General features: G+C 44.9%; 1 protein-coding gene across 1 annotated transcript; it reads left to right on the forward strand.

The window, feature by feature from the left end:
• Positions 1-745: 745 nt before the first annotated feature.
• casc3 (casc3 exon junction complex subunit) lies at positions 746-11,514 on the forward strand. Its single transcript, XM_058654036.1, has 12 exons — positions 746-955; positions 2,436-2,460; positions 2,617-2,672; positions 3,224-3,466; positions 4,264-4,412; positions 4,509-4,682; positions 5,197-6,125; positions 6,732-6,908; positions 7,521-7,619; positions 7,697-7,863; positions 8,527-8,736; positions 9,767-11,514. Exons 1-11 carry the CDS (start codon positions 770-772, stop codon positions 8,671-8,673), a joined length of 2,352 nt encoding a protein of 783 aa, XP_058510019.1. The 5' UTR covers positions 746-769; the 3' UTR covers positions 8,674-8,736; positions 9,767-11,514.
• The last annotated feature ends 61 nt before the right edge of the window (positions 11,515-11,575 follow it).

Genomic DNA, 11,575 nt, shown 5'->3' on the forward strand with positions numbered 1-11,575 from the left:
CAAACAACATTCTTTATGAACACAGCCAAAGCTGCCATATGTCAGAGGGCTCTCAATATCTCTGCTGACTGAACACGTTCCACATCTTTATCTCACTGTGAGACAGACTTGTCGAACAGGAAACTGAAGTTTGTAAACCACTCACTCTCTCACACCAAAGTCCATAGAGAAAATCAGTGATTTTAGTTGGTGGGGACACAGGAGCTGCTGGCCTACTGCTGCCTCGAGTGGTCACTTTGTGTCACTGAGGAACATCTGAACAAAGGTTTTTTAACACTGAATTTTAGAAAGAAACGAATTTGAACTTAGTGATGGAGGCAGCAGTGGATCAACAACTCCTGTGTGCTGTGATGTTAAAATCACTGATTTTCTCTATGGACTTTGGTGTGAGAGAATAAGATAAGATAATCCTTTATTTGTCCCACAGTGGAGAAATTTACAAGAGGCTTAACTAACTTGAACTATCCTTGGTATCACTATTTATATTAGATTTATGTTAGAAGGTGGAAAAAGCTGAAGCCGAGGCTGAAAAATCAAAGAAACTAGAAAATATTCACATTTAAGAAGCTGAAAAATGACAGAAACTACTTTTAATTATTTAAAAAGGCTGATAAATTGGTGAAAATCTGAACATTTCTATTTTTGGCGGTGGCGGTAATGTCACTTTAACGTTTCACGTCACCCGCCATTACACAAAAAAGGAGGAGAAGAAGAACGCGACTACCCACAATCCTCTGCTTCTTCCGCTTCCAACCATTCGATCTCTAAGATGGCGGACCGGCGGAGACGGAGGAGGCGCGCGTCCCAGGACAGCGAGGACGACGACGAGTCCGGTTCGAGTTCGGACAGCGTCAAGTCGGGCTCCTCAGCGACAAAGACCCGGGCGAAAGACCCGGTGCCGGCAGAAGCGACCGTTGCCCGGCCCGAGGCGAAGAGCGACGTGGAGTCCGAGTGTGTGAGTAGCCGCTAACTCCGGGAGCTAACGTTAGTTTCGCCGAGCCCATGGCTTCGTGCCCGGACCTGGAGCCTGCGAGTCCGGGCACACATTTCATTACTAAAACAGTAATAACAACACAATTAGTTCAACGTACGGATGAAGAAAAATAGCTAGATGGTTAATTTCAAACAAACATGTTTAACATTTACGTTTCTGTCTCGTCACATGTTTGAAAAGGAGCAGGCAGAAGTATAAACTTCTGTTCCCGTTACACACAAACTCCACTTAAACACTAGACTTTATCCCATCACCAAACATTTAAACAGTGTTTTATACAATGTTCTGAATGTTCTCGGAACAACACAAGAATATGTGTGACTTTAAACTTAACCTTTTCCATCACCGTCCCGGATTACATTGCTGTTCCCCCGTACTTTAATTCATCTGTTAGTCTGTTCCATAATTTAACCTCCGAGAGTGAAACACGCATACTTGGTAAAGTTGTCCATATCCTCCCTTGTCTTTCTTTGCTTTGAACATTATTTGCGACGTTTGAAGCTCAACTTGTTCATCATATTAATAAAAGTCATACAGAATAAAACTTTAAGAAGAACTAAAACTGAATAAAGATCATTAAAGCGATCTGCTCTAAGCATATAGTTAAACAGACATAAGGACACTGTTAATCATTACGTTTTCATAGAAGTAACAGGTTAAATATAAGAGACTTTAATTGCACAATAGAATGTGAACTAAAAATGAATGCAAGCTCTCAACAAATGGACAAGTGCATTTAAATCCCAATGAAGTCGTATTAAAATGAAGTTTAACAATGAAAACAGCAGGTTAAATACAATAGGATGGAATGGAATTCAAGTAAAAGTGTCACTGAACAGCGTGAGCTGAAAATAACACTTCACCAACTTAAACTCTGTGGTCGTTCTCATCAGCGTTGCAGGGACTTGGCTTGACTGTTTTCATTACCTGTTATCTTGTGTTTTTGTTTGTGTTGTATGCTGTATGAATGCATGTTTATGTCTAAAAATGAAATGCAATTTGTAATTCTGACCACAGGTAGAACAGCACTCATCTGTGGATGGGATTGCTGATGTGAATCAATAAACAACACCGGATATCGGTCTGATATCGAATATCGGATTATATCGGACTGCCTCTAAAATCTCAGATATACGCAAATCAACTGTTTTGATAATTGATGATTCGGTTTTCCTGATTTTTCAGCTTCTTAAATGTGAAGTTTTCTTTGGTTTCTTTGTTCCATAAAACAAAGAAATCATTTAAAAACTGAACAATTTCCTGGGAGAACGTCATCAATTCCACGTTTGACAAACACTGATCAACGTTTTCTGACATTTTTGAACCAAAACGATCGTGCGATTAATGGAGAAAATAAATCATCACTAGTTGGCACACGCCTGGTTGATTTTCATGTTTTTGTGGCAATGCTGATTCCATTTTTTTGTCTGTGTCTTTGCAGGAGAGTGAAGATGGAGTGGGAGAAGGTAAGACATTTGAACAGCAATATAAAAAACGACCAGCAGCCATATCAGTGACTGCAGGTGTAGACGATCATTGGTTTAAGACGTGTCACTCGTCTCTGCTATAAACTCTGTTGCTACGTCACAAACGACTGTTTCCTGTCCGTGTTTTTTGTCCAGCTGTCTTGTCGGATTATGAGAGCGCAGACCCTGAGGAAAACGGCTCCCATTCAGAGGTAAAATACTAAAATATATATAAAATATAATCAGCTGAGCTGATACTAGCATGTGACGTCATCATACTGCCGGCCTCTGATTGGTCAGAGAGTGTCGTCACGGAAGAGTCATGAGTGTGACGTCATAGCAACAATGTTCAACTGTAGACCAAAGTTAAAAAGACTTAAAAATCCTGAAAACATTAATGTTCACCTGCAACATTTAGCAAAGCAAATGTGTAAAATGTGAATACTGAACAGAGGAATTAGGTGGATTTAGAGATCGTGACCATGTTCACTGGTATTTCAGTTCAGCGACTCTAGGACTGAACCGTTCTGTCAGCTCATCTGAACTAATGATTGACTTTCACCCAAAGCTACTGCTTCATAAGTCACATGTTTGTGTTTGTATCACGGGGAAAAAACAGCCCCCAGTGTCTGAAGTCCATTGATTTGAAGAATGACAGAATCACAATGACCCTGACGTTGTTAAATCAGAGTAAAAATCCTGTCACAAAACAAAACATTCAGCATTTTTTATCTCTAATAATTGTCTGTCTGTGTTGCTGCAGGGAGTGGAGGAGGAAGAGGAGGCAGAGCAGTACAGTGATGAAGAGGCTCCAGCAGCAGCCAGCGAGCCTGAGCCCTCTGCTCCTGACAACCCCACACAGGAGGAGCAAGGGGAGCAGGTGGTGGAAGAAGAGGAGGAGGCGGAGGAGGCGGCAGAGAGGGAGGGAGGGGGACACGGTAAAGATAAGAGCAAAGCCGAGGAGAAGGAGAACCTGGCTGGAGAGAGACAGAGCGGCGACGGCCAGGTGAGAGTCGCTGACAATCATGGCCCAAACATCACCGTTTTCAGGGAAACTGATCTGAGCTCAGTCAGGACACTGGAGTCACCTGTCAAATGGCAATATTTCCTGCTTTCTTTGCTCCATATAACAAAGGATTTATGAAAAGTAAACATTTTTGGTTTGTGGACAAAAGCGAGACATTTGAGAACGCCGTCATTTTGACGTTTGTCAAAACCAAAAAATCAACATCTTATGGACCAAGAAAGTACCTCTAAAATCATGGACGCATTATTGCCGTTAGTTGCGGCACTATTTCAAATTTGGACCCAAATCACCGGTTTTACATGATTGTGTTGATCGTATCACAGTCGGACTGTTGCTTTAAAATATTGAAATTATATATAATATATATATTTAATATGTATGATCAGATTTCTGCAAACACGCTGAGATCCCCTGATATGACCAACGTCGAACAGTAGCTGAATAAGTGTATGCTGTCGCCCCCTGCCGCTATTCTTTTAATACAATAATCTACAGATTCATTTTTTTGTTCGGTTCATAAAATGTTTCAAAAATGTTGATCAGTGTTTGTCAAACTTGGAAATGACGTTCTTTTTGTCCTCAAACCAATGTTTTTATGGAGCAAAGAAAAACGCCAAAGTAGAAAATATTCACATTTAAGAGGCTAAAAAATGACACCACTTTATAATTCTCAAAAAAAACCCACTAAAACTGATAAGTGGATTATCACAGTAGTAATGATGAACATATATCTCTGTCTCCTGTTCTCTTGTGACTGATTGAACACGCGTGTGCAGGAGTCCACAGATGATCCTGAGACGAAGGCGGTAGTAAAACCTGGCCAGAAGTTGGACGATGACGAGGACAGAAAAAACCCGGCCTACATTCCTAGGAAGGGGCTTTTCTTCGAGCATGACGTCAGAGGACACGCCCAAGAGGAGGAGAGGTACAGGCGGCACACGACGTGAACCGCCATCGCCATACATCACTGATCACGGATGTTTAGCCGTCAGTTCAACTTTCTCTGCTTTGCCTCCCTCAGACCTAAAGGTCGCAACAGGAAGCTGTGGAAAGATGAGGGTCGCTGGGAGCACGACAAATTCAGGGAGGAGGAGCAAGCGCCCAAGAGCCGCGAAGAGCTCATCGCCATCTACGGTTATGACATCAGGAACGGCGGGGGAGCGGGAAACCGGGCGTACAGGCAGCGCAGACCCAGGTGAGCTCCCACTTCACGCTCCTTTAACGCTTTTCTGACAGATTCTGAAGCAGTTCTGTCATTAAGGTTTAATGTTTTTTTAAAAGATCCATCATTGAATAATGATTTGTATTTACTGGTATTTATGAATAAAAACAACAAGTGAAGAAACGCAAATCTGAATCCTTTACCAGTGACGGCATCAACAGAGCTTCGTGTTTTTTTTGTGGAAGATTCGTTGTCACATGCTAAATTTTTCTCTGGTCACTTGTTTACTGTCCACCTCCGGGGGGCGCTACTGTGACATGTTTTAGTTTCACACCGCGTTGCACATTTAACCAGTTTAACCAGGCGTTAAAACCACAAGTTTAATTTAAATTTAAATGAACTGTATCTCATAAGGATAATAAATGTGTTCTGCTGATGATGCTTGAGCTCAATCTCTACGATACAAAATAAAAAGTAGTTTCCACTTAAAGCCGCTGACATCTGTCAGAGTTTTGACTGAGCTGTCTCGTCTCCTTGTCTCCCTCAGACAGAGTTTGTCTCCCAGCAGAGACAAACGGTGGAGAGAGGGAGGAGAGCGGCCGGTCCGATCCTGGCAGGGCAGCGGAGGAGGAGGAGGAGGAGGAGGGAGTATGAGCCGAGGAGCAGCTCCTTCACCTTCATCCATCCAACCCTCTTCTACGTCATCCTCATCAGTCCATTTCTGCTCCGGCCCACACAACAACAACAACAACAGAGCGCCTTCCTCCCGCAGCAGACCCCCGCACCAGAATCACTCACATCCTCAGTCGCACCACAAGAACGATGAATCAAACGCACCCCAGCTGCAGCCCAGAGAGCGACAGGGACCCAAAGCTCAGTCAGAGCCTGCGGGAGACAGGGGTGTGGTCAGCAAAGGTGGGCGTGGCACTGGTGGGCGTGGTGGTTCCTCTGTGGTCTTTGAGAACAGTTCAATTACCCGGGGGGTTGTTGAGGATCAGGACCTGAGCACGAGCACCGTGACAACGGCATCGCAGTCGGGCGGTTACCAGTCACCAAGGCGACAGCAGCAGGAGCGAGGTGGCGCCGACCAATCCGTGTCCGGATTAGCTGCCTCCTCCACTTCTGACCCCGCCCTTCAGTCATCATCAGCCACAGCCACTCGGGAAGCTTCTCCTCCCACTGAGCGGCCAGTGGAGCGTAAATCTTACTCGCTGGCTCGCAGGACTCGCTCGCGGCCCGCGGACCTGGGCAGCAAACAGCCCTCCATGGAGGAGTCGACGGGCGGCGGGAGCACCTCCTCTCCTGGCAGTGCAGGAGGGAGAGCCTGGACCGGGGGAGGAGGGGGAGGAGGAGGAGGAGGAGGAGGAGGAGGAGGACGAGGACTGGCAGAGCTAGACCAAGATGTGGCCCGACTCAGTCTGGCTGGACAGAGCTGGAGTCAGAGCCCGACGTCGTACATGCGTTCTGAGATGAGGGGTGAGTGGAAGCTGATTCATAACAAAGTTAAAAAGACTTCAAATTTAACAGATGAATTATTATCTATGTAATATTTAGCAGAGGAATCTGGTGTATTTAGAGACGGCACTACTGACAGCCGGCCGTCGTGACCACGTTCACTGGTATTTCAGTTCAGTGTCTGTCAGACAGAGTCGTGCAGAAAGTGGGTTTTCCGTATCCAACTCAGCCTGGATCATTTCTCCACACACTCCCCACATCCAAGTCATGACGTATGCAGTGTTACCAACCAAGCTGGCTGGCAGATCCCCCAACCCTAGTAAGGAGACCACCGAAGACCGCTAGCTCCTTTAGCTCGCATTAGCTCGTTACACCACGGGACTGTGTCTGCGTTGGAGAACGGCGATTTATTCACAGCAGTGCAGGGTGATACACAGCCTCTCTTATTATTGTACAAGGGACATTTGGAATAGATAAAAATGTGATTAATTATGACATTAATGCGTTTGCTCGGGATTAAATATCGGACAGCACTAGATTTGATTTGTTTGGTGTGGATGTTTGTTGCGTGGTAGGCGCCGGTTCCCCGTCCTTACAGAACCTCACCGTCCGTCTGTCCGTCAACAGGCCTCCCCAGCCCCATGCACATCTCCGGTGGCCCCCCCCCTCAGTTCTCCAGCATGGAGGAGATCGGCGTCGGCTCCAGTCGAGCCAAACGCTACTCTTCCCAGCGACAGAGAGCCGTACCTGAGCAGACTCCGCCCATGCACCTGGGTGTGATGGAGGGACACTACTACGAACCCAGTAAGTCGTCCTCTATTCTTGAATGATAAAAACTTCGGGGAAATGTATTGTTTTTGTGTGGACACTTTTATCTGCTGTGGAAACGTCTGTGGAGAAGAAACCGCCGCCTCACGTGGTTTACGAGAGACGGTTCCAGCGATACTTTCACACGTCTCGCCGTCATGCCGTGTCGTAAACCACGCGAGACGACTGTTTGTTCTCTGCAGACGTTCCCACCACAGAGAGGAACCATGGGAGAACAAATGATCGTTGTGTTTGAAACACACTGCTGTCACTACGTCACAAAACGTGGTGTGAACACGGCATAGCCGTGAGATAAAGACGTGGGCACGTTCTCAGGGGCAGGCGTGTGAAAAGCTGTGTTGCACTTTGTTGTCCTCACCAGCAGAGGTCAGTATAACTGAAGGTTTACTGGAGACTGTTGTCTCTCGCTGAGAGGATGATTTCATACCTGTTTACATTCATAAACTACAATATGTTTCAGGGAAGTGTGTTTGTGTCTCTGTGTGTGTGTCGGTGTGTGTCTCTGTGTGTGTCTCTGTGTGTGTCTGTGTGTGTGTCTGTGTGTCCACTGCTGATCATGATAACTTTGTTGTCTTCCCTCTGTCTCAGTGTCGTACCAGGGACCAATCTACACCCACGGGGATGGCCCCGCCCCCATCCCACCGCAAGGCATGCTGGTCCAGCCTGAGATGCACATCGCTCACCCCAGTCAGTGCAGAAGCTCTTTTATATATTTCTAAATGTGTCAAAGTTCACCTAAAGTCACTCACGTTTCCTCTCTCCAGGTCTTCACCCACACCAATCAGGCGGCCCGATCGCTAACCCCGCCCTCTACGGAGGCCCACCTGTGTCTCTATCACCGGGGCAACCACAGCAACTGCTGCCACCACCTTTCTACCCTCCTCCAGGGGTCATGACCTTCCCTTACCCCACCATGTACCCAACCCCACAGGTAAGTTTGTCATCTTGTCCACAGTTTTGACAACGTTGTTAAATGTTGTGTTACACTCAGGTTAAGTGTGTTCTGCTGAGAAAAGGCAAGGAATGCATTCAGAGTTTGATACACTCACTCTCCCACACCAAAGTCCATAGAGAAATTCAGTTCCCAAAGAGCTCTGCTTTCTGCACAGAGTTGACAAATTGAATGAAGCTGGAGCTGTTTATGCTGCACTTTTATTTGAGCATTGTTTTATTCATTTGAGAACCTTGTTTACAGTATTTGACATGAGCTGTAATTTAAGTTAATGCTGCAATTGCACTTTTATTTAAGACATATTTTGCTTATTGGAGTATTGCGGCAGTATTTTTTTTATATTTGTTATACATTTTATTTGTATGTTTCATACTGACAGCTAGAACTGTTTAACTGTTGTGTTTAATTGTTTACTAATTAAACTTATGTTCATTCTGACAAAAAAAAGACGTGAACATGTGCTTACGATGTCAAAAATGGTGTAAATCTGAACGTCACATGATCACCGTGTTGGTCCACCGTCATAGTTGATGGTTAAGGGGAAATTTAAGGGAAAAAAATTGTCAAATGGAAGGTTTTATTGATGTCCGTCTGAGAATACAGTTAGACTTCACATAACGTGTGTGTGTGTGTGTGTTTCAGGCTCAGACCCAGGTGACCTACGGTGGTGTGACCTACTATGACACGATGCAGCAGCAGGCCCAGCCCAAACCCTCGCCCCCCCGCCGCACATCCCAGCCAGTCACCGTTAAGCCCCCCCCTCCAGAGGTGCGCTTTGTGTCAGAGTGACCCCGCCCCCCTCACCCTCGACCGCCCTGCCCCCTCAGCCTCACTCTGCTCTGAGAACCACAGGTGAGTGCATGCCGCGCAGACGTTCTGACGTCATGTGGTGCTCAGATTATGACGTCGTGTGACTAGGGATGTAACGATTACCGGTATGACGGTTAGTACTACCGTTTAAAATTTTAATTATCGTTAAAACCGTGATTGATTACCGCAACTGATTAACGAAAAACTCACAGTGATACTGCTCATTTTCTGGAGAAGCAGCAGCACCTGAACGGCACTCGCTCAGAAGCGGGCGCACATGCGCACTTTGCACTGTCTGTCCAGCGACAACACGGCTGAAGCCACCTGCGCTCCAGAGATTACCCCCCGTAAGATCAGAAGTCTGTGCATATTTTGTATTTTTAAACGATGTTGAGGGTAAAATAATTGAAAAAATCTCCGCGAAGCCACTTCCAATATGATGAGCCATCTCCGTGACCACCACACACAGCTATCAGCGAGTAAGTCGACAAAAACGGGATTTCGGAATAGTGGGAAACGTCATGGTTTGTCTCGCGAAAGCGAGTAGTGTGCAGACGACACGTACCGTAGCAGACCAAAATGTGTTTGTTTCTGTGTTTTTTTATTTTATTTTTTATGCTGTGTACGACCGCTGCTACTTAATTATTATCCGACACAGAGTGAGGACCTGTGTGTGTGTGTGTGTGTGTGTGTGTGTCAGTCAGTCAGTCAGTCAGATGATAATTATTATTATTAATAATAATGATAATAATAATAATAATAATAATATAAAATATCTTTTTTTAAATAAAACTTGGTTAAAAGATTTCAGTGTGTGTGTTCAGTACTTTTGGAACATTTTGAACACATCTAACAATACCGTGATAATATTGATAACCGTGATAATTTTGGTCACAATAACCGTGATATGAAATTTTCATATCGTTACATCTCTACGTGTGACGACGTCGTGTGACACTCAGATTATGGTAATGTGACGCTCAGATTGTGATAATATGACGCTCAGATAATGACGTGTGACACTCCGATTATGGTGATGTGACACTTCTTTATTATTATTATTTTTTTTCAGGAGCAGGGTGGGAGGAGTCGGTAAGGAGCCGCAATTTCCTACACCAATCAACAGCGAGGGTGGTGCAGGGGCGTGAAGATGGACAGACGGAGGCGGAGACTAACTCTGCACAAGACCACAGCATCACTGTTGCCGCTCCCCCTTTTGTTTTTGACCCTGTAGCAGTCGTTCCATGACGGCGAGTCGCCAACGCACAGGTTTGTTCCTGCCAACGTGTCTTTGAGCAACAACACTGAAACATTGAGAAAGTAACGAGTTCCAAACCCTCAAAGTCACTTTTTGAGTTTAGTGACGGCTTCGTTGTTTTTGTGTCGCTGTCTCCGTTTACTTCACTGTCTGTTTCGTAACGTAGGAAACATGAGGTTTGTTTTCTGGAGATGGTGAAACGAATAATCCGTCATCACGATAATTCTCATTTTCTCGAGTGAATGAGATCAAATAATCTGTTACGTTGTGATAATGTCTCGTTATCTCCCGGAGATAATTCTCGTTTCTTAAGATAATGAGAAACCGCGGCGTGGCTGTTCACCGAGAGCAAAGCAGACAGATTATTAATCTGGTCACAGATTAATCACGTACTGTGGAAACATCTGTTTCAGGAGGGACTGCCACCTCTTTCCTCCTTCCTCCTCCCTGCTCCTTTCTCCTCCTCCTCCTCCCCTCTGCTGACGTACGTGATGAACTGCGACGATTTTCCACGTGAACTGAAACTCGTGTTTTTTTGTTGTTTGTTTTTGGCTCCTCCCCCTGATGAGCAGCGACAGTTTGAGTGTAAACACGACGTGTCCAGTGGGGGGCGCTGCTGCTGCTGTACATAAGTGTGTAAATAGAAGCTGGAGCAGATGAAAACTATAGTTATGATGCGAGCGCATCGGCAGGGACTTTGAACGTTAACCATGATTCATTTAAAAAACGGAGTTCACGTTTTTCTTTCTTTGTCACTTTCATTTTTTTAACTGTAATTTTTTATTATTGTTATTATTAGTGAACACAGGAGTGATAACTATTATTAGTTTGGCTTGTTAACGCGTCGTTATTACTGTAACCACAACGTTTAAAAAAGAAAGTCGTTGATTATTGCTTTGATCATTGGTTTCCTCTGATGTTGAAGACACTGTAAGGCTTTTATTTTGAAAGGTTCATTACCGTCAGTATTCTGAGCAGGTGCTTTGATGTTGACCTCAGTGTCTGTGTCGTAACGAGTGACTGCTGTTTATTCTTTGACCTTTGACCTGAGCTGACAACACCTTTTATTTTCCTTTTTCAGTCTTTAAAGTCACAGTTTGTGTTTTTTTTCTTTTTAAAGTGAGTTTGTGTAGGGTTCTGACGGCGAGAACCAAACATCTCTACATCACATGATCACGTCGTTATCTCACTGTTAGACAGACGTGTGTAAACCACTCACTCTCCCACACCAAAGCCCACAGAGAAAATCAGTGATTTTAGCTGGCGGGGACACAGGAGCTGCTGGTCTACTGCTGCCTCGTGTGGTCACTCTGTGTCACTAATTTAAGTCTAAAGTTTAAATCAAATGCCGAATTGGAAAAATGTGATGGAGGCAGCAGTGGATCAACTTTGGTGTGGGAGAGTGAGTGAGTGAATGTGTCAGTACCTCAAACAAACAGTTTAAAGGAACAAAACCTGAACTATCCCTTTAATGTCACAGTAGAGTTGAGTTTGTGTTTGTATGTGGAGAACGCTGTCGTCCACGCAGGATCAATAAAGAACACGACGATAACGACACTGTTCATTGCCTTCTGTTTGTTTGTTAGCACCTGAGCTAGCGTCTTAAAAAAGCTACCACACTGT

The sequence above is a fragment of the Solea solea genome, chromosome 16 (assembly GCF_958295425.1).
Source record: "Solea solea chromosome 16, fSolSol10.1, whole genome shotgun sequence".
NCBI classification, from domain to species: domain Eukaryota; kingdom Metazoa; phylum Chordata; class Actinopteri; order Pleuronectiformes; family Soleidae; genus Solea; species Solea solea.

Coding starts and splice junctions, on each gene's coding strand:
- casc3 (XM_058654036.1), top strand. CDS start 770: ATGGCGGACCGGCGGAGACGGAGGAGGCGCGCGTCCCAGGACAGCGAG. Junction 2,461..2,616: donor TGAAGATGGAGTGGGAGAAG/GTAAGACATTTG, acceptor TTTTTTGTCCAG/CTGTCTTGTCGGATTATGAG. Junction 4,413..4,508: donor CACGCCCAAGAGGAGGAGAG/GTACAGGCGGCA, acceptor TGCCTCCCTCAG/ACCTAAAGGTCGCAACAGGA.